Genomic DNA, 23,207 nt, shown 5'->3' with positions numbered 1-23,207 from the left:
AAAAAAAAACCCCACCCCACACATAAATCAAGGAAGGGGGACCTGCAGTCCCCCATATTTTTGTCTGGATACAACTCCCATCATCCTTGACCACTGGCCACACTGGCTGGGGCTGATGGGAGTGGGAGTCCAAAAACATCTAGGAGGGCTGCAGGTTCCCCCATCCCTGGAATAAATGGAAAGATATAAAGGAAAAGGGGGAGGGGGAGAATGTAACTTCGGGCAGAGCCACGCCCTACTTTTAAAGCACATCCCATAAACATTTAAAGCACATGACGTCCCCCTAAGAATCCTGAGAACTGTAGCTGTGTGAGGAGGAAACTACATCTCCCAGGATTCCTTGGGTGAAGTCACGTGCTGCAAATTTGTGTTGGGTGTGCTTTCAACGTATGGTGAAATTTTGCAGAAAACATTATAGAAAAACCTTTTTGGCTGGAATTCGCTCCTCTTTGTCTGCCTCGGTTTCTAGGCTGTGTTTTCGTTTTGTGGACAACCGCCTGCGTTTCAGTGGGGAGGCAGGTGCTATACTTGTAGTAGAGCCATTTGGATCCTTCTCATGGATTTTCATATGTCTAAAATCAGGTGGGAAAGGGAAGAGAAGAGAATATATATAAAAAATGAGCCGGCTGTTCCACTATAGATTCTGAACCAAAAAGAAGACGATGATGACGATAATTAAATTATATTAATTCGTGTGACTTATCGATAATGTGCCTTCAACCCATATATTGCGTCATAAATTGTATCTGGTTATGTCAGAGGTAAGCTGATTGTTTATATTAAAGCTTAATTGTCAACAATGAAACAACCCTCGTTGATGATCTACAGCAACAAGAGAAGACACTTCAATTTCCATGTTATATTATGATATTACCAGTATCATGGTCAGACCAGGAAGTGGACTTAGGCAGTCCCCCTGGGCAGTGGTCCTGCTCCACCCATCACTGGAGAAGCAATAGTGGATTCTGGCAAGATCTTGCGGGAGTTCAACGAGATTTCATCAGAAGCTGTTGCCATGCAACCCCAGTAAGCAAGGCTTCAGTGGGGGCGGCAAAATGGGATGGGCTGCCCCAGACCAGTATTATAACCTGAAGGATAAATTGGAATTTTGTGCGTAATAACTGGGGGAATTGTATATTCTAGAATGATCCTGCTATTCAGTACAGTAAATTGGTTTATTCTTTTTGCAACTTCAACAGGTCCCCCCCCCCCCTCAAATAAGGGTAGGGCAGAGATTAATGGAGTTAGCAATACCAGAGATTTTGTGGTACAAAATACAATGAGAACAGTTCTTTCCACGCTGGCCCTTTGCAGTGCTTTCACAGTGTAATCTTAATTAGCAAGATTAGATGCCTTTCACTTTTCCCAGACTTGCCTTCAACAGATATTTGACAGGGAGCATGCAAAAAAAAAACCCTCTCAGCTACACATTTTAGCTCATCTCAAAAATGATATGCAATAATGACGTGGCCATGAAGTTTAATCCCTAAAAGGCACCCTACACATATCTTACTAGTGCATCTTTAAAAAATATCACTGTAGTTATTTCCCATTTGCAGAAGTAAACCTGAGCGAAAATAATCAGTTTCTCCTGTATTACAAAATTCAATATGAAGTTTTAAGAATACAGAATTAAAAACACAACTAGGATACAATCCTATGCTCCATTAACAAGGAACTTTTGAGTAGATATATACGACTACACACTACTTTTCTCACCATCAGTTGCCAGATAAAATAAGTCTCCAGACCCCACCAGTTGATCAGCCACAGGGCAATTCATTACAGCTTTTGAAGCAGAGAATTAATGACACAGAGATCAAAACACACACATTCTCCAAATAATGAGAGGTGCAATACTATGGAGAATGGGAAATTTGTAATAAGCAAGTACAGAAAAGCAAGGACTCTTAATGTGTGAGTTTTTGGTTTTTTTAAAAGAAACATGGCAGCATCATGGTTTCTGTTTATATAAAGAGGAGGAAGCTCTTTAAGTTTCTGACGAAGTGCCAGTCAAGTACAAATGCCTATATTTTTCCTGCCTATGATGTATATCATACCTTATATATCATTTCGTAGCATATATATGCTACAGCTAGTGAGTTTCTCCTAAGCCAGTTTCACTCCATTTGTCTCACAGGCATGATATAAAAAAAAAAATTAAGATAGCAGTGATTCTCACAATTCTTCCTTGTAGCAAGGAGGAATTTTTCAGTCTCTTTAGGGCATTTTAACCACACCCTAAATCTAAAAGGACATCAGCACAATCATCTCCCTCCAAGGTCCCCGGGGTGAGAGGAGGACGGATGATCACACAATGGGAAAACATTAATATAGATATCCAGTTGCACTAAAGAGTCCACAAACATCAGAAGAAGAAGAAGAAGAAGAAATGCCATTCACACAGTTCCAGAAAGCTCCATCTTTTAACTATAGGGCTAAGTTAGGTTTCACAAGGAAGTACACGAAATTACAAAGAGAATGAGGAAAACAAATCACTCGATTAAGTTTCTCTCAAATGTGCTTCTGGGTAACTGCTGCTCTGGTTCCACCTTAACAAGCAGCTAGATTCAACTCCCACCCACTCCAACTTGCCCAACTGGTTCTGCTTTGGCATGCAAGAATGAGCAAATATCAGAATGTACCTTTCTTGTCAGATCTCTTTTAAACAAGACCAAGAAACTGTCACCAATTTTATTCTGTTTTTTCGTGTGTGTTTTTTTTAAAAAAAGGGGGAGTAAAGACAAAGAAAATGAAATTCAGCATGGGAGTTTGCCTGTCACATCACCTCCCATTTTCTCATTTTGCACGCAACTTGCCTGCAGACTCGAATGATCAAGAGCGTAAACCGTACATAAGAAGTTGGCTGTCAATGCTCATAACAACAAGCAAGGCAGAATAACATGACACTGGGAGCATTCTATGTCCTGGACAATTGTAAGGTAAAGACTTGATGATAAACCATATGGGAAAGGGAGAGAAAGTCAGCAAAGGGGAACAGAACTCACCACTTACAGAAATGGTGCCTATGCTAACACAGAACTGACCCAAGGTCAGTAAATATAACATTACAAAAATATAAAGGGACCACATCACTTTTTTAAGTGCACACTTAAAAAATTAAGGTATGTGTGCTTGCAAACATCTCACTTTCTCTTTCTCATACTCAACTCTAAAGGGGCTAGGAATGGCTATTGCTCCATTCCATTCAAAGCATGTCTGTTAACTGCTCTCAAAGAATGACTTAGAAAGATCAGCATTAAGCTGTACATCTCCTGCAGAGAGAAAGATCAGCAGCTACACCGCTTAGAACTAAACTGAAAACATTTCCATCACTCTGCCACGGAGTTGTGCGTCTTCGATGTCAACATGCCTCTGAATGCAAGTGGCTGGGAATCACAAGTGCAGGGAAAGTTGTTGTTGCAGGGTCCCCATGGGCATCTAGCTGGCCACTGTGAAAATGAAATGTTTGACTACATGCGTGTTTGGGCCTGAGCCAGCAGGGCTTTTCTAACGGTCGCTCTGAAATCCCATGTTTAAATTATCTGATGCAAAGCAATTCAGGGCACACCTGCAAACGCTCCCAAAGGAACACAGAATTATTATTATTTTTCCATTATACATGCCACTGTTCAACAAGTTGCCCCATTGCTTTTAGTCCTTTCTTGGTTCTGCGTAGGTCACAACTATAAGCACCCTAGGAATAAATTGTGACTTCTTCCTAGGATTTTCCCTCTCGTGGTAATAAGTGAGGATATGCAGACCCTACCAGTTCCTCGGTATCTGAGGGGAATAATGCAACAGCGCAGGTGGTCTGCACAGGTGGTCTGTGCTGGCGAGACGCATTGCCTGCATTGCACACAACCCCCAAAACAAATAATCCCGTGAACATGTCCTTAGACTGCATCCAATCTGTTCCAAGACCTTAGGTTCTAGGGATACATTCTGCATATAACACAAACTACTATACAGTAATTCTGTTAGGAGAACCCACGCCTAGGCTCAGGGCAACATCAAAGCCGGAGAGCAGAATTCCCAAAACATCTGAAGACTCATGGATGGGGACTCTCTCACACACCTCCACACCCAGTGCATGAACTTGGGTTTGAAAAGATTAAGGGGTGACGTGTAAGTCACAGAAAGAAAATTAACAAGCCTTGCTATGTGCTTAGCAATGTGCTTCGGGGGAAAGGAGACACGAAGGAGGCACCAAGCAACAGGAAAGGGACGGCGAAACCTCAAAACGCTACTGACAAATACTTTTTGCACACGCGTCGCCTTGATAGAAGAACACTTTTCTTCTGCCTCCGAGAAAGCGAGCCATAAACTGCAACTTGTTGGCATAGCTGTCAATGTTTCCCTTTTTTAAAGGGAAATTCCCTTATTCCGAATAGGATTCCTCGTAAGAAAAGGGAAAAGTTGACAGCTATGCTTGCTGGGCATTTTACTTTTTTTTAATACTAGGACTATTATTACAGATCAATTTGCCAGCATGATTTTGAGTCGTTGCCTCTCTCTTTTGCTTCCTTTGATTTTTGGCGCTATCCTTCTGACAAAGGAGCTAACTTTACACAGCTAACTTTACACAGAAAGCAGCAAAACACCCCCCCCCCCCAATATAGAACTTCTTAAAAACGAAAATGCCACACAACGAAGTTTAGAGGTACAGTCACGTTGCATATTTCCATTGCACATAATTAACAAAAATGGAGAGCAATTGTGTGCATGTCATGGATATGAAGGAATGGCCGATTAACAATTTTTAGATAAGAATACATTGTTCATTGCAAATGCGATGGAAGAAGAGGAGGAGCCACGAGCGAAAGTGAACTTTAAAAAAGTGACCCTTTTGTGCAAGACTACGGGCAACGAAAGGATCTTGGAATTTGGAACAGATGGACACTGGTCCTTTCTTGGGAGTGGGCATTTTTTTACTAGTGTGCTGAGTTTTCATCAAGAATCACTACCAGGCCTCCAGGCTTATCTCCACAACCTTGATCGTTGTAAACTGCATTCTTAGGATTCCCATGCATAGTGCCTGAGAGCAGCACAAACTTGCTTTGTGGCAGCTCATGTGCTCTGTTTGGTATAAATGCACTAATTCGGACACCAAAACCATATTTATTTCTTCTGCCTCTGAAATTACTTAAGGAGACTCAAAGCATAACATATGCAGATATTCAAAAATATAGGTATGAATAGAATGGCTTGGAAAACAAAGCTTCTACAGATTACGTTGTTATGGTGCAAGCAGAGGTGACCAAAGACCAATCCACATAAGGAAAGAAATCACATTATAGTATCCATCTCACCAGTGTGAAGAGTTTTAAAAGTGAGCTCAGGTTGTTGTCACACACACACCCCTTCAAAACCTAATATAACCCAGAAGAATATTGGCAGAAGTTATCTTATCTCAGGTTGAACTAATTGCCTATCTAGTTTGGCATTTTGCATTCTGACTGGCAGCAGGTCTCCAGGGTCTCAGCCAGCAGTTTTTCCCATCACCTTGCCATCACCTGATTCTTCTGAACAGGAGCTCAGCCTGGGACTGGATTTGGGAACTGCAGGATGCAAACCTGTCCCCTGCTACTGAGCTATGCAGTCTTACGCCATGCAATCTGAGGAAATCTATAAGCCTGATTTCTCAACATGCAAAGGTCAGTCCACAGGCCACATTCTAGTGAGCAAGTGTGGATGAGCCACAGAACCCTACTCCACATCATGTGACAGAACCTGCAGTCAAGCGCCCCCTTCTCTTGCAACTCTAATATGCTGGAACATATCTAGGGATGAGGGCTGCTTTCAAAGCCATCAATATGCAACGCTGGGGGTAATTTCTTCTGCACTATTACTTCCTGCCCCCCTGAATTCATGGCTCAGCACTTCTGCACAGAAGAGCCAATGACTGCTGCTATGCCAGCCTAATGGCTAAGGCAGTGGTGGGGAACCTGTGACCCTCCAGATATAGAACTACAGTTCCCAAATTCTAACCACAGGTCATGCTGGCTGAGGCTGATAGGAGCTGGAGTCAGCCGCCATCTGTAGAGAACACTATGCAGCTAAGACTCCGGCCATTTATTTAATAAGCTGTGTTGGTCAACAGGTACTTAAAGGGAGGTTAAAACGCAAGGTGCAGTGTGATGAAAGAGTCCAGTCTAAAGTAAGTAGGGCAGCTTCTTAAAGGACATTCTGTTCAAGGTCTGTCCTGCAGAATTGGCACAACAGGGAAATTTAGACCCAAGAGTGACAACAAAGGGGCAGAAGCTATGAGCAATTCGAGAGAAGCTCACAGGAGGAATCCACGTTCTCCGGCGCAAGCCCCACTGAAAGCACACTCCCGTTTCATTACGAAGAGGTTTGGGCAGGAAAACTTCCGTGTGCCCTTTGAGGCTTTATCTTTAAGGCTGACAACAGAAACTAGACCATCCAGGTGAGAAAACAAACAGGCACTTCAGGAAGATGCTATCAGCGAGATCGTGTCTAAACCAGTTTGCCTTTTATGAGGATTAGGCATAGGAAGGAAAAGTTCAGAAGATGTACCATGTACAAAAGACTGGAACTTTGTCTGTCTCTCTTTTTGTGTGTGTGGGGGGGGGGGACCCCTGCCTCTTAAATGTGATCGTTTGAGTTTGCAGGTTCAGAGAAGCATCAGAATTGAAAGCCACCTAATCCAAGCCCTTGAATGATGCAGGCAATCTAGAGCTAGAGCATCTCCAATGGAGCCTCTCCCTAAAGACCTCTAGTGAAGAATAGACCCAAGGTAATTGGTACCATTGGACTATAGGAGTATGGGAAATCCAATCACCACCCCCCTACTTAAGGTAAAGGTAAAGGTATCCCTGCCTGTACGGTCCAGTCGTGTCCGACTCTAGGGTTGTGCGCTCATCTCACTTAAGAGGCCGGGAGCCAGCGCCGTCCGAAGACACTTCTGGGTCACGTGGCCAGCGTGACGAAGCTGCTCTGGCGAGCCAGCACCAGCGCAGCACATGGAAACGCCGTTTACCTTCCCGCTATAAAGCGGTACCTATTTATCTACTTGCACCTAGGGGTGCTTTCGAACTGCTAGGTGGGCAGGAGCTGGGGCCGAAGGACGGGAGCTCACCCCGCCGCAGGGATTCGAACCGCCGACCATACGATCGGCAAGTCCTAGGCACTGAGGTTTTACCCACAGCGCCACCTGCGTCCCTTCCCCCCTACTTAGCTCACCTTTTTAATACTCTTATTTTAGAGAATTAGATATTTAAAAAGCAAAAAGTCTACAACGCTGGAGGAAAAGGGCGATTTACCTGAATCACTTAAGCATGCTGAAGGTGGGGGTGATGGAATGATAGATGCGGTTTTGTCCAAGGTACACGTTTCACCCTGGCAGAAAGCTACCAACCCCAGAAGGCCCTCACTTTGCAAACCTGCCTTGTTAATAGAAATTAATGCATCATTAATTGATGTCAATGCCTTCTCTCCTGCGGCCTGTTACCTTGCAAGCAAAGCCTCCAAGAAGATGGAATTAATAGCCAAGCTGTTGTGCTTGAAACACACATTGTATTTTGGGACAATGCCACGAGATGCAACTAGGATAGGGCAAAAGGGAACACCTGCACGGAAAGTAAGTTGGGGAAGTTGAGTAAAAATGGTTGAAGGAAGTGCAATTTGGAATAGGATTTTTTTTTCTTGGAAAAGAAATCTAGGCATGTTATTAACATGCGTGGCACAAGGCATGCCCTTGCAGATATGACTCAAGTGCAGCAACTTGAAACATTTCAGCCCAAAGAGCCCCACCTTTGCTTGATTCAGGATAAGCTCACTGTTTTCTCAAGGGAATGGGATGTCTTCTGGCACCGGTTTTTGACTCGAGAAGGAAACTGCAAACCTGCACGTATTAAGTTCGTATTTACTTTTATCAATGGAGCATGGGAGCACCTCCAGCACTGCCCTCTGGACCTGACCAAAATTCCACAGGCGTCTCAAGTTTTAAATGGGGAAGGAATTGAGGGGGAGGGGGATTTCAATAGCTTATTTGGAACTTTCACACTAAGCCTCAGCAAATCTGTTGTTGTTGTTTTTTTAAAAAAAAGAATAGCTCAAGGATTGCACAAGGTAAGGTATTTAGGGAAGCAGTTAAGACATCTCCTCCTCTCTGGGCCTCTTCTCTTTTTCATATATAGTCTCTAGGGAGTTGGCAACATGTGTCTTGGGAAAGCGGCATAGGAGGTGAGCAACGTTCTTCTTGTTTCTCCGATCAGGAGTGAGCACGTGTCAAATAACTGAAGCTGCAGGATTCTGCCCATGTGACCGAGGAAGCAGCAGCATGGCGTGTTGGGATAAAAAGTGCTTGGTTTGTGCAAAGAGCTAGGACAAAAGTAGCTAGGTGCATTGGAGCAAGGCAGTGACCATTTTACCAAGATCCTACCTAAGGCACACATCTCAGCAAATCTGAATGGGCAGCCCTGCAGAGCAGAAAGATACGGCAAGTGGTGTCAACCTAAATTCTATGCTCATTGTCTCCCGAGGTGCACAGCTCGCCAAAGTGGTTCTGCAAACACATCATTGCTGCCTCTCTCTTATATTGGGCTTAATATTGGGCTTAACATTAAACTGTAAGATAGGGAAGATGCATGGTCAACCTGACACTATTTTGCAGGGTCAGTGCATGGAAAAGTATTAAGGAGAGCGATGGAATACCAACACCGTGGTTTGCTCCTTGAACGACTATACAGCACAGCAACATCCACTATATATGTGGCTTTAGGAAAGATTAAACCAGCTTTCCCATGCCAGACTCTCTTCCAGGGGTTGTTGAACTGTAGCTCCCCTTAGCCCTAGCCAGCATGGTCCATGGTCAAGGATGGTTAGGAATTGTATTCCTGGAAGCACCTGGATAGAGGCTGGACTAGACAAATTCATGGAGTAGGAAAAGCAAAAGTCATTAGCCAAGGACAGCTAAAGAGAACTTCCAAGTGCAAGAGAAGAACACCTCTGAATGTTAAGCAGGGACACACTGCTACCTCAGCACCTTGCTGGAAGGTTTCCTGAAGGCATCTGACTGGACGTTCTTAAGAAACCAAGATGCCAGGAGGCTATATGGTGCGTAGACATATCTGAGAGCTTACTAGAAGAAAGCATTTGATTATATCAAATTCTGTGTGCTTTCTTCATAAAGAAAAGTACTGCTAGAGTTGGTGGGGAGACATCTCAGTCCCAGGGGCCTCCAGCCTTCTATGCCTGACCCTCAGTGTTTCTCTGAAGGCCACACACCCTTCTCAGGGCTGACCCCACTCCTCAAACTGTGCTTCTGATCAACTCTGCCCCTGATCAACTCTGCCCCACACTCCCCTCCTTGAGTGACATTGCCTAGCTTAAATGTGTCACCTGAACTGTAATACTGCCTCTTCCTTGCCTGGATAGAAGATGAAAAGGGTTGTGTGAGGGGTGGGGAGGATAAAGGGCTTGCCCACTGTACAAAAGAATCACATTCATTGCTTTGCCCAATGTTGCATTCTGCTGTGCAAACTAGCAGCTTATGGCACCCAAAAGGCTCCCAATGAAAGTACACAGCCACCAGGCTGAAAAAGGTCATTTGCTGCTCACTTAACTGTCCCTCTCTCTCATTTTGGCATTGCACCTCTCTACCTGGCCAAAAAAAAAAGCATCTAATTCAAAATAAAAAATAATTGAGAATTCTTGGGTGCAAAAAAAGCATCTGCCTATGTTTCAAGCTGCATTTGCACGCATTTCATTTTGCATCACTGGGAATGCATCTCGGCTCTTTAGCATAGAGTATGATCATCCTGGGAAACTGAGCGTCCTATAAAACTCTTGAGAGGGTGGGTGGCAGGGAAATCACCCTCCCCTCTGGGCTTGCCTCCCTAGAAATTTGTGCTTTAAAGCTCACATCTGAAGATCTGCCTAGAGACACGAAGTTAATACAAACCGCTCTGTGATTAGCAATCAGTTTACAAAGATCCCTATCTCATTTCATACTGCTCATTGCACAGAGTACCAAACCTTATGTGTATTACAGCTGTGATGCAAGAGGTGTTAACAACTTCTCTCTGGTCTCTCAGCTGCAAACCTTGCTATCAGCCATGGAGGGGGGGGGGGAACAGTGCCAGTTTTACCAATCCAAGTCACTCCTCCTCCTGGCAACTACATGAAAACGACAATAGATTCTGAAGAGTCCAACATGGAACTTTCACATGATGCAGAGTTGGGCCTCTACAGGAAACATCCATTGCCAGCTCTTACACCAGCGGTCAGCAAACTTTTTCAGCAGGGGGCCGGTCCACTGTCCCTCAGACCTTGTGGGGGGCCAGACTATGGGGTTTTTTTTGGGGGGGTGAACGAATTCCTATGCCCCACAAATAACCCAGAGATGCATTTTAAATAAAAGCACACATTCTACTCATGTAAAAACACACAGATTCCCACACCATCCGCGGGCCGGATTTAGAAGGTGATTGGGCGATATCCAGCCTCTGGGCCTTAGTTTGCCTACTCATGTCTTACACCCTTCACATTTCCTATGGATTCTCTTTTGTGTAGGCTTATTAACTACGTGTGCTTACTTGGAAGTGAAGCCCCACCATAGTTCACTGGTATTTACTTCCACCCGCACTCCACAAGTGTATGCATAGGACGGAAGTCGTATAAAACTGCCCGTTTTAGAAATATTTGTCATTTAGCAGCAACACATTTCAGGAACTGAAGTATATACAATACAACATACAAATCAAGCACAAATTAGGGATGCCTTTAAAGCGGCAGTATTTTAGTGCAGTGGTACCTTGGAAGTCGAACAGAATACATTCCGGGAGTCCGTTTGACTTCCAAAACGTTCAAAAACCAAGGCGTGGCTTCCGATTGGCTGCAAGAAGCTCCTGTAGCCAACTGGAAGCCGTGGAAGTTGCGTCAGATGTTCGGGTACCAAAGAACACTCGCAAACCGTAACACTCACTTCCGGGTTTGCAGCATTCGGGACCCAAAACGTTCGACTCGCAAGGCATTCGCAAACCAAGGTATGACTGTATTTTTAGCTGGGTCCTAAAAATGACAAGAACCTTGTTGAGTATTAGTAAATTATTGGTACTAGGAAACTTGTTGGAGAAAAGCGCCACGATCCATGGGCATCACAAACAGATGTATGCAGGGTTTTCAAATCTCCACCACCAAACACACTGTCCATTCCTGCATTGCAGAGGGTTGGACTAGATAGCCCTTCGAACTCTATGATTATACTACTATGATTCTAAGGGACAAATGCAAGGAGCTGCTGGAAGGAGGCTGAAAAGAAGGGATTCTTTGAATTGCAGCCCTCAGGTGGAACAGGGCATGCAGTAAACGGTCACCAACATACACTCTCACATTTATCAACCTTTTCCCACACTGTCACCTCATGGCCAGCTCTCACCTGTGCATGTTTCCATTGGTGGTGAAGGACTGGTCACACACCGAACATTTGTAAGGCCTTTCGCCAGAATGGACTAGCATGTGGCGGTCGAGGGAGCTTGCGGAGCTCAGAGACTTTCCACAGATGCTGCAGGAATGGTCTGTACCTCCAGTGTCCGTGTTATGCTAAAGAAAGCAACAGATTGTTGGTTTTGAGTTCTTCCTGTGCAGCTTCAAGGACATGTCAGTCAACTGCAACCATCATCATCATCATCTAAGAAGGTTTAATGCAATGCATTTAAAATTAGCATGGCATATCTGCAGCTAGCGAAAGCGACAGGAAGAGTAAGAGGCCAACCAAAACAAAAAGTCTATAAGGATTGGAGAATCTTTAAAGAATATTTAGAAAACTATGGAATAAAAGGAAACATCTTGGCAGAATTAGACTGATCCCTGTATTGTATCATTATAAGTTTGTAGGAAGGTAAATAGAAATCATATAAGAAATATGTAACTGTGCGGTATAAAGTAATGGGTTGACAAAGTACAGTGAGATTAAATGGAAGTCAGTTTTAAATTTCTTTTCTATAAATTTTATAATTGTATTCAATACCAGGAGTATATAAGATGATCATTATATTAATCTTCTTATATCTTATACTGTGGTAGCTTGTTTGATTTTTCTGTTATTTGTTTGTTTGATTGTATGTTTGTTTACTTGTATGTACGTCTGTTTTTCATAAATGTATTTATTTTAAATTAATAAAGATGTTTTTTTTAAAAAAATAGCATGGCATACCTGGGTAAGGGTGCAATTCTATACTCCCCAAAAAGTTGGCTGAGGGGCTTTTTAGCACATGACCTAGGTCCATCTCTGCTGGTGGAGAAACAAGGTACATAGGCAAACGATGCTTATGTCACCTGAAGTCCCCCTAGACACTGGCAGAAATGGGGTGGATCAGGGAGGTATAGGTATGCCGTATCCAATCTCTGAAAAGCACCATATTGGCTAAATTAGCTTGGGACCTGAAAGGCTTATGCTGAAACTACAAACCATTTCTTCCATGGCAGAATAGCTTTGTAAAACCTCTGATTGTTTTACTATACTACCAAAGGGGGAAGGGAACCTTAAAGGTAAAGGTACCCCTGCCCGTACGGGCCAGTCGTGTCCGACTCTAGGGTTGTGCGCCCATCTCACTTAAGAGGCCGGGGGCCAGCGCTGTCCGGAGACACTTCCGGGTCACGTGGCAAGCGTGACCAGCACAGTACATGGAAATGCCGTTTACCTTCCCGCTATAAAGCGGTACCTATTTATCTACTTGCACTTAGGGGTGCTTTCGAACTGCTAGGTGGGCAGGAGCTGGGACCGAAAGACGGGAGCTCACCCCACTGCGGGGATTCGAACCGCCAACCATACGATCGGCAAGTCCTAGGCACTGAGGTTTTACCCACAGCGCCACCCGTGTCCCTAAGGGAACCTTAAGAAGTGGCAAAAAAATATGGGAAGGACAATAAATGCAAAAGTACGGTTGAGGGAGCGAGGGAAGAAAGCATAAGGAAACAAGCTGATAGCCTACTATAATGTCTGTGTATTTTATTGTACTGATAGCTGTTTGTCTCCAAGGAAGACACCTTCAATGTTTTTTTTAAAAGTTTTTAAAAAGTCACTGGCTTACCTGACGAATATGCATTGTCAACTGATGCTGAGTAGTGCAAATCTTTTCACAAAGAGGGCAGGTATAGGAAGACTTGTCATCTTTTGTTTCCTGCATACAAAATATTATTTAAAATTTTAAAATAAGAAATCGATCATAACACACGTTTTAAGAGTAATTAAAAATTTACAGACTTGAGGTTTTTATCCCTCGCCCATTCATGCAGAGAATACACTTGCAGCAGCAAAACATAAATTTACATAGGAAATTATTCTAAATGAGACCCTTTCTAGAAAAAGAAAGAAAAAGAAATTTGAAAAATCACAGTCTGAGCCAGTGAAATTGAGTGTGGTGCAGGATGTTGGTCAGAACCTAAACCTTCGTCAAGTATAAGGTCTACCCAGCCAAAGCTCTACCCAATCCAACCCAGTGGATGACCAGATGGCTTTTTGGGAAACCCAAAAGCTAAGACATGACAGCAATGCACACCTCCAACAGTTGTTGCTTAGGGAGTAGCACTCAGGGGTATGATCCTTGAAACAGCCCACAGCCTTCATGGTTAGTAAAACAGCCACTGATAAACTTTACCCTCCATGAATTTATTTAAAGTCCTTTCTAACCGGTTGGCCATTATGGTTGCCCATTATTACCATATCTTGAGGGAGAGAGTTCCATGCAATGTGCTGCTTGAAGTACCGTATTTTTTGCTCTATAAGACTCACTTTTTCCCTTCTAAAAAGTAAGGGGAAATGTGTGTGCGTCTTATGGAGCGAATGCAGGCTGCGCAGCTATCCCAGAAGACAGAACAGCAAGAGGGATTGCTGCTTTCACTGCGCAGCGATCCCTCTTGCTGTTCTGGCTTCTGAGATTCAGAATATTTTTTTTCTTGTTTTCCTCCTCCAAAAACTAGATGCGTCTTTTGGTCTGGTGAGTCTTATAGAGCGAAAAATACCGTATGTGCTTCCTTTTGCCTATCCTATAATCTACAACCATTTAGCTTCATTATAGTGAGAGAGGGAGGAAAACTTCCTCTCACCCTATGCACTTTCCCTACACATGCATAATGCCCTGTCTTGCACCAGATGGGATCTGAACAAGTAACATGGCACACCTCGGTTTCTCCACCTCAAAAACTTAAGGTAGAGGTGAGGAATCTCCCCCACCGAGCAGAGACACCCCTTCTCTCTCTTTATGCTCCTCCTCTCCTCCCCTGGAGGATCACAGGTCCCTTTGCACCTGGATACCTGTATATGGTTATGAATTGGGTGCAGGGGTGGTTTCACGGTTTCCTCTCTGCATGGGACAAATTGATTTTTGCTTTCATTTGTGCACTGCACTCCACTGCAAAGGGGAACTCAATCCATATAGGATGCCGGCAGCTACCACCCTCACACATACAACGCACCCAACGTTCCCACTGCAGGGAAGCTCAATGATGAGAGATTGGCTTTCTCTCTTAATTCAAATGACCTTGTCAAACATTCTTGATCCTCCAATAAGCTTCCGATAATCCCTCACATTGGTAGAGAGGGGACTACAAGGGGAAAGGAAATGCTATGAACTAAAAAAAAAAAAAGGAACAGCTAAAAATAAGGAGTTGGGGAGGTGGAGAGAGAAAATTACAACAATAGTACAAGGAAGAAATAAATTCCCTTAGCTAGCTGAAAGGTTGGCCAGTTTGAAACTTCCCCAGCTACAACTTGGCCAGGATGTTTGTGCTAACAGAAGAGATCTTCCCCCTTTCTTTTCTTTTAAAAGTTGTCCACAGGATGCTTCACGAGAACAAGTCACCCATACACCCCTGAGGTAAGTGTAGGCTTTGCATCACACCTCTATGTCAAAGCAGTAGGCTTCCACCCTCAGCACCAGCCATTCCAATATCGTATTCACCTGTAGCCCCAAGTACGAGCCACACCCACTTGGCACTTCCCTTGGAAGGAGATCTAGTCTCACTGTTGAAAGCTGCAAGGAAATCCTAAATAAGCTCATTGTGCCCTTTGGGTGGTAGGGTGAGCAAGAGTGGCATTTGCATTCAAAGAAAGAGGCTGGATGTAGGCATGATTGACACTTTCCTTAGAGCTGCTGCAATCAGAAATTAAAATGAATCTACTCGCATGTAAGAGAAGAACACCCTGTGTGTTTTTTTAAGGATGCCCTTGAGAGGCTGACTCAGACACCAGCCTTTCCAACCAAGGACAGAATGGGAACTATTGGCTTGAACCAAGTCTTCTCTTGCCCAATTGTTTTAAAACAGGCAGCATGATATATTTTTTCCCCATTCCACAGAACGGGGCACTTCTTTCCCACACTTTGTGGTAGGCTTGCAGATAAGCCCATAAAAGCTACTGGCCAGCCAAGCAGCTAGTAACCTGTGTTTGTTTCCTTGCTGGCAGTACAAGGAAGGGGAACACAGACTACGGGCATCATGGCAAGCTAGCAAAAGGAAAAGGAAGGCAAGGCAGGCAGACTGGTTGAGCGCAGGATATTCCTGGATTCCTCAACCTGCACAGAACTCCTGGTCGCCCACAGGAACCTGGTGATTGCTAAACACAAGGCTGCCTTATCAGTAAAGTTCAAACACTCCTGTTTCGAAAGAATCCTGCCTCTCTACTAACTCTACTCTCCTTTCGTTACTCCATTACGAACAAGGACATCATTTCCATTCTGAAGACCAGGCTGAACTGGTGTTTAAGCTTCAAGAGTCACTAAAAGTCGAAGAGTTGCATCATATGTTATATATAGCACTGCAGGTACCCAGCTGCCTTCATCATCCTCTTTTTCTTCCCTATCAACCTGTGTTTGGGGTCTGAAAATCCCCTTTGAATTCCTAGCAGTTATTACCAATTTCAAAATGACTCTAGTTTAACAGAGAAAATAAGATTTGGTAATGGAAAAGCGTCTGGACCCCACAACATTAACCTAAATCAAGGACAGCCAATATGGTGTTCTTGAAGTACAACTCCCATCAGGCCCAGCCAACATGGACAGCGGTTAGGGATGATGGAAGTTGTAGTCCAGTCACATGTGCAAAAGCTATCTACTATCTCAATGGGCTATCAGGGCACATTGGATCTCAGGAGTATGTTTCACCCTAAGGGGATTAATTTAGACTCTGAGTTGGCATTATCTTGACACAGAAATGACACACAAGGAATGTTATGCGCATATGTTTTGGACTACAACTCCCATTAGCATCAGCCAGCAGAAGTAATGGCCAGAGATGATGAGAGTCAACAACATTTGTTGGTGGCGCTGTGGGTTAAAGCCTCAGCGCCTAGGACTTGCCGATCGAAAGGTCGGCGGTTCGAATCCCTGCAGCGGGGTGCGCTCCCGCTGCTCGGTCCCAGCGCCTGCCAACCTAGCAGTTCGAAAGCACCTCCGGGTGCAAGTAGATAAATAGGGACCGCTTACCAGCGGGAAGGTAAACGGCGTTTCCGTGTGCGGCTCTGGCTCGCCAGAGCAGCGATGTCACGCTGGCCACGTGACCCGGAAGTGTCTCCGGACAGCGCTGGCCCCTGGCCTCTTAAGTGAGATGGGCGCACAACCCCAGAGTCTGTCAAGACTGGCCCGTACGGGCAGGGGTACCTTTACCTTTACCTATGTTGGAGAAGGCTGTTCCCTCTCCAACCATGCATATAGAGAGACATGTCCGCTCAGGATAGCCTTTAATGCATCTGATGAAGAACTGAAGCTCGTGCCATAATGATTTGCTATTTAACAGGTTACCACAAAACTCTAAGTTTTCTGATGTGGTTGTTGCTCGGGGCCTGGGTTCTCTCCCGGAGACCATTTGGACTCATTGCATTGTTCCTATGAGATTCCGTAACACTCAGATATACAAATGCATCCAACTATTTCCATCTATCTTGTTTTGCATTAAGCTATTTTCACGGATCAGGGTTTTTAAAATTATTCTTTTCAAAGAAAACCACTGCCAATCAGTAAAAGTGTGGGTGTAAATCAGCTCCTTTTATCAGTGAGAGGATCCCACCTTTTGCCTCTGACTCCACCCGCTATGGGCATGGGTGTTAAGATTCCTCACCCCTCCTTCAATCCATTTATATTTCCAGCCTTTGCCATTTCCTCTAGCTGCGTGTCCCCTGAAGCTTAAAGACCGGGTAAAGCAATTTATTTTCGCTGGTCTTGAACCCTGATGCCTAACAAATTTCAAGGGTCTGAAACAGGAGATACCCACCTCCCCTTGACTGTCATTATTATGATACATATTTTGCCTAACACACCTATGTGCGTGCACATGTTCCCATCCAAACACTCATGTGCACCCTGCACACAGCTCCTCCCAAGGACCTTTCATGTTAGTTTATAGGAACAGCCTTCAGATCCAATTTTACTGCAGCCCTGTTAAATGTTGTCTCAGAGCAGAGAGCACAAACAATATTGGGAGGAAAATCCTTGCAGCTGTGCTGACCATTTCAGTGCTTAATCCCCAGGGCTATTCTCTGAAATCAGGCTACGGTTCTCCTTGCTGGAGGAAGGAGCTAGCTATCTCTCTATGCAATGCTATTAATTGTTTCGAAGCCTTGCTTTCGACAATGGCCCCCTTTGAAATTGGCAAATCAACAAAGGGCGATTACTTCTCACCTTGAAAGCAAAGAGCAACATGCACAGTGTGACACTGCCAGAGTTGATTAGTGCAAGCCTTCAGATTTAATATTAACCCAACCCCAAAAAACCTTTTCCTAGCACTCACTCAGAGTCCAGGTTGCATACCATAATAGCAGTGAACCAGACAAGAGAGCAGCAGTCCAAGGAGGAGGATTTGTTTGACCCAGGCTCAAGCACAAACAGTTTAGCATAACATCTCCAGCTTGGGCTAGAGAATTTTAACATGCAGCTCTGCGATGACGGAAGAGTACTTCCCCAAGTTAAGAGACAAAAGTACCAGCTAATTTGATAACAACTCTGACTTTATTAAAGTGACCCGACACTCCTCCACTAGCAGCAAACATCTCTCTAGGCATTCTGTGTTACGTTACTCTACTTTCCCTTTCATAGAAAGAGTCAAAAGAGCCCCCATTTTGTGACACAGATTAAAGGAGGGGAGGAAACATGGTGTGATTTTCAATGGGATAATAATCCTAACCAGAAACTAAGTCGTCTGTCACAACACAACACTTAATGAAGGAACTAGAAATTAAAATGGCTAATGAAACCTTGACCAAAAAGTTATTTCCACAAAAAGGTGATGCAACATATGGTGGATTTTTAAGAGCTAAAGACTAAATGTTTTACTGTCAATCGGCCAGAAGAATAGTCAAAAGGCGGCTCCCAAATAATCCAAAATCCTACTATATTTGGGGCAGGAATTCATCTGGTTCTACATTCTATGGAAGTGGCCACCCAAACACTTTTAGAACGTGTATACGCAGCTAGCTCCTAAAAGGCCACCAACATCTCTTTTGCTTGGCATTTCCAAGGCACACAGCTTCTTAAGAAAATGGTTTCATTTTTCTATCAAAACCAATCTTCTTCTTCTTTCTTCTTTGGCAATCACTTGCAGCCGGGTAAGACTGTCTTGCATAAACACGGCTTTAACCATAAGTCCGTGAGTGACTGTGTAGGCTAATTCTGAACCCACATGTCCTTCCACAGTGGGGACATTGGTTCCCAGGTGGGAGTTGATTACGGTGTGGATTTGCCAGCGTGCCTTCCTCTTAGCAGGTTTCTCCCTTGCGTTCTGAGTTCGAGTGTCTTCAAAGTTCATGACACCTTTAGTAAGGCTGTTCTCCAACTGGAGCCCTCGCAGGCCAGTGTTTCCTAATTGTCGGTGTTTATACTACTCTTTAAACCTCTTTTGTTGACCACCAGCATTACACTTTCCGTTTTTAAGTTCAGAATAGAGTAGTTGCTTTGGAAGACGATAATCAGGCATCCGTACAACATGACCAATAGTACCAGAACAACCACAGTAAGACTTGACTGCCAGAAATCAAACAATCCACGGTTCTCCCCCCCCCCCTCTCTGCTCCCACTTCTCTCACCATGCCAGAGATTTCCTATGCACAATCTTGCGACTGCCACTCCCTTCAATTAGACAGAGGGGACTGCTGTATGGTGAAAACACTGTACCCAACCTGCAACAGCCTTGGCGGGTAGCTCCCCCAGGAAAAAAAAATGGGGCTCATTTGCTTGCATGCTGTCTAGGTATCACAGGATGGTTTGAACAGTAAAAGCTAACTAGTAGCTAACTTCTGTGCTGACCTACAGGGAAAGCCATTCTTGGCCTTCCTCCCTTATTTATTTATTTTTATAGCACAAGTATCTCTCTTAATCCTGTCACATTTTCTCCCTTGATCCAGCGCCCAGTGAAACGGCTGGTGGAATTAAAAGGTCAGTGGCTCCAAGCAAAAAGCGACACACAGCCAACCCACTCACCCTTCATGCTTTTGCAGCAGCCAGCTGTACAGTAGGGTCTTCGCCACCCACCCTGTTCCAAAGCTGAGCTGCGAAATTTGTCCTCCCTGAAGGAATCAAGCTAAGAAGCCCATGATAGGGTATGCAAACACATATGGTGTTCTGCAAGTTATACTGCAGAGTATCCAACAATCTGACTATCTCTGAAAAATTTCTTGTTATCCAGTGTTACGATAATCTTTATTGTCATTGTCCCATACAGAACAATGAAACTGAAAAAATCTACATCAGACATTCAAAAACCAACAAGCCTGCTATCCCTGCTAACCCAGCCTGTGTTAAGTTATACCCAAGACTTAGGTCAGTGGCGGGAAACACACGCTTTGCCAAGTGAATTTTGGTCCTGCCACAAACTCTTTAAAAAGATTCATAAGAATTGCAGCATTCATTTTTGTTTTTATTTTAATCCCAACAAACTAGTGGGCTGTTGTTTCTAGTTCACATAGAGAAGATATGGGCTTTAGAACACAGTGGCAGGTCTTTAAATTAAAAAATTGAATGGCTTGACAGCTGCATTTGACCATTTGATGCGTTCTTTCTTCAGCTCATGATACTGAGAACTGATCACATGCAACTTAGTTCAGCATTCAGATTAGTTCATGACGTAATGGGTGGTATCCAACCAAGAGCTTCCAACTGGCGCATGGACTTTTGGGTGAGCAATGGGATTTTGCACTCCCTCTCCCCTGTGCACTCTATGTTTGTTCTGGGTGTCTACCAAACCCCCAGAGCAGATTTGGGGAGGGCACAGAGGGGGTGCGAAGGGAGAAGTCCTGCAATGCAAACAGAAATCCTTATGCTAATGGGAATTGGATACCGCCCAATTTTTCCAAGGGTGTGCGCATAAGCGAGCTCGGTGCCCTCAAAACGGCTTCATGTGAAATGGCATTTATTTATATCAAAGTTAAGTGTGTTGATTATTTACCTGGTTTCTCCTGCCAATCCGATTGGGAGCAAGAGGTTTCGGTGGGGACTTGGCATTCTGAGATGATGCGGTGCCATTTTCAGCGATCTTCCCCAAGCTCATAACAGCTGCCATTATGACGCCGACACGCGCCAAATCTGCGCCTTCAAAACAGTTTGGGAACTGTGGTGCCGCTGTGCAACTGCTTTAAGCCTCCGAGTTTATTCTCTGGAGCTGTAAACAGAAACAAATTGGGTGGTGAATTTCTGAGATGGAGAATCAGATCGGTCATGGGAGCAACAAACCCATTAAGAGCTAGAATGGGCGGCCAGTCCTGGATAGGTATACACTATTGACTTTTTTTACACACAAAGCAATTCCAAATCATACAGCACATTACATCTTGAATGGGAATCTGTTGCCCAAGTTGCTGTTGGACTCCAACTCCCATCAGCCCCAGCCAGCATGGCCAAGGGTCAAGAAGGAAGGGGGTTGTTGAACTACTAGTATGCCACAAGTTCAACATCCCTGCACTGAACATGGTGGTGTGGTTGCCACTGAAAAGGCTTCCACAATGCATAACCAGCAAGATCCACCTGATCCAGTTGCAAAATTTTCAGACCAGAAATCAGTGATATACGGCCAGACCACACAATCTGGCCTATCCATATTGGAAGCCAATTATAGACATTATAACCACTGCATGGAGACGCATCAATGCAAAATAAATTCCTTCTACGCTAATGCATGAACCAGGCCTTCAGTTATTCTGGTTAGGGAGACCTCTGTGGATTATTCACTTTTAAAGAACTGGAATTCTTAAAGGCATGTTAAATTGAAGCACATGTACAACTTAACCCCATGTATAGTTACTCCAAAGTGAGGACACTTTGGAGTGATCATTGCTTAGGGTTAGATTATTTAATCGCACTTATTCCCAGTAACTCAATAGTGTTTAGAACTGTGGCACTGATGTATGAAGAAAAACAGAACTTCCATGCATCACCATTTGCGCTAAAGGAATATCAATTTTTGTCTAGTTATCCACAATGACATACTGTTTTAAGCAACAGCGACATAAATATTTACAGGATAGCTTTATTCTTAAACCAGTCATTCTAGCAGAACCAATTACCTTCATTTTCCTTTCTTGACACTGTCTAGTGAAGCTTCCTTTTCTTGTAAGACCACCTAAATCCAGAAGGGAGCCTTTCCTCAGCAGCACCTGTTAGCAACGAGTGAAGAGAAGAAGGGAATAGGTTAAGTTTTATATTTTTTCAAGGAGGGAAGCTGAGAAGTAGTGTTAAAAAAAGAGAATTTGGTACATATTCAGTTGCCGAAAACAGAAGCAAAAGCAGCACAAAGGATTAGACAACGGATCTCTTCTTACATAAACTTTTTCAGCTATGTAAAACTTTAAAGAAAGCTTCATATAGGCTGTCTCCAAACGCAAACACACAATGTTTCGTTCTTGGGAGAATACAGTACAACACAAATTACGGAGGAAACAGAGATGCCTCCAAATATTATCAGGTTAAGAAAAGCAATACAGGAACTATAAGCGCTCCTCCACTTCAGACTAACAACTGAAAATCTAATTGTCTTTTCAGTCAGCTCCTCACAATCCACCCGTAAGAGCTGCATCAGACCCAAGGCCCAACTACGGCCAGCATCCTTCACTCAAAGCAGCCAACCAGATGTCTGGTTTTATTGCATTCTGCACACTGCCTTGAGACACGTGTGAAAGGCAATTAACAAATGAATGATAATGATAATAATAATCCAGTGTGTTTTTCAGCCGGAACTTGCCGGAACTCAGATCTGGCATCTCTCAGGTGGGTGCCATTGCCATTCTAAGATAATCAGGGAGGTGTTTGTGGTGAGTTCCAGCACCTGTTTTTTTTTTTTTTTTTAAGAAAAATAGCAGTTGAAAATAATGTAATGCAGCACAGAAGTTTGGTTTCAAGAATCTGTAATGCTTAGGAGTCTTCCTGAGGCCTTGGGCCCTTCACAACATGCTCAGTTGCCTATAAGGTCCCTGCCCTCACACCTTCAGGGGAATCTTCCGCCACTCAAAATGTCGATGGAAAGCTAAGAGTGCCGTTTTCATGGCCGTATTCTCATGAAACGCTTCCCTGAGGAAACTGACCTTTGCCCTCAAGGAGCGAGTTCCCAGGACATTCGTGTACGTCTGATGAAAGCTGCACAGAAAACGGCTATGAAAAAAGGGACTCGCTTAGATCAAGGGTAAAAACGAGAAGTATTAGCAGAGGTTAAAGTTCGCAGGAAGGCTCCACCACTTCCATTTTGATGCTGGCACTCTTAAGGGGTGGGGTGGGGGGTGGGAAGGCGCTACCAGAACTATAGGCTGGGAGATCTGTTGCAGACATAAACAGGCTATCAGAAGCTACAGGGCAGCAAAAGAAAACGGCTGGCTTTTGACAAAGGCCAGCCCTGAAGCAATACCACAGTAGTCAGCCAAAAACATCCCGAAAGAGGAGTTTAAAACAAAAGTGATGGGGGGGGGGTGCGGGAAAGAGAAATGAAGTTAAAGTATGTTGCTTCCCATTCAGTCTCAACAGGAAAACATTTGCTAAATCTATTTCCTCCTTTGCAATTCTTTTTTGAAGTGCTATTTGACTGGATGCTGAAAACTCAATTCACTCCCTGTAAATTTGCAATATCAAGGGGGGGGGCAGTAAATGGATGTTTACAGCATCTTTTCTGTCCTGAATGATAAGAGGAAAAGGCTACCTTTTAATTTTCCTTTTCCTCTCTCCATCCCCCACCCACCTCAGCCGTTCAGGATGCTAGTGTCTTTGTTTTACTTG

General features: G+C 44.0%; 1 protein-coding gene across 16 annotated transcripts in view; it reads right to left on the bottom strand.

Annotated features, from left to right (window-relative positions):
• Positions 1–23,207, bottom strand: part of RREB1 (ras responsive element binding protein 1) — a 125,636-nt gene that overhangs the window by 33,628 nt on the left and 68,801 nt on the right. For 15 of the 16 annotated variants that reach the window (XM_083747125.1, XM_083747126.1, XM_083747136.1 and 12 more), the window contains 5 exons: positions 21,512–21,601; positions 20,398–20,610; positions 13,059–13,148; positions 11,405–11,568; positions 425–572 (listed from right to left, as the gene is read on the bottom strand). In XM_083747125.1, coding sequence (XP_083603251.1) covers positions 425–572; positions 11,405–11,568; positions 13,059–13,148; positions 20,398–20,511 — 516 coding nt within the window. In that variant the 5' untranslated portion in view covers positions 20,512–20,610; positions 21,512–21,601. Of the gene's footprint in view, positions 1–424; positions 573–11,404; positions 11,569–13,058; positions 13,149–20,397; positions 20,611–21,511; positions 21,602–22,525; positions 22,594–23,207 lie in introns of those variants that run through there. The other variant, XM_083747129.1, reaches the window with a different exon arrangement.

Source organism: Podarcis gaigeae (genome assembly GCF_964106915.1).
Source record: "Podarcis gaigeae genome assembly, chromosome: 7".
NCBI lineage: Eukaryota > Metazoa > Chordata > Lepidosauria > Squamata > Lacertidae > Podarcis > Podarcis gaigeae.
The sequence above is the reverse complement of the archived record's forward strand: the minus strand, read 5'-3'. Positions and strand labels throughout refer to the sequence as shown.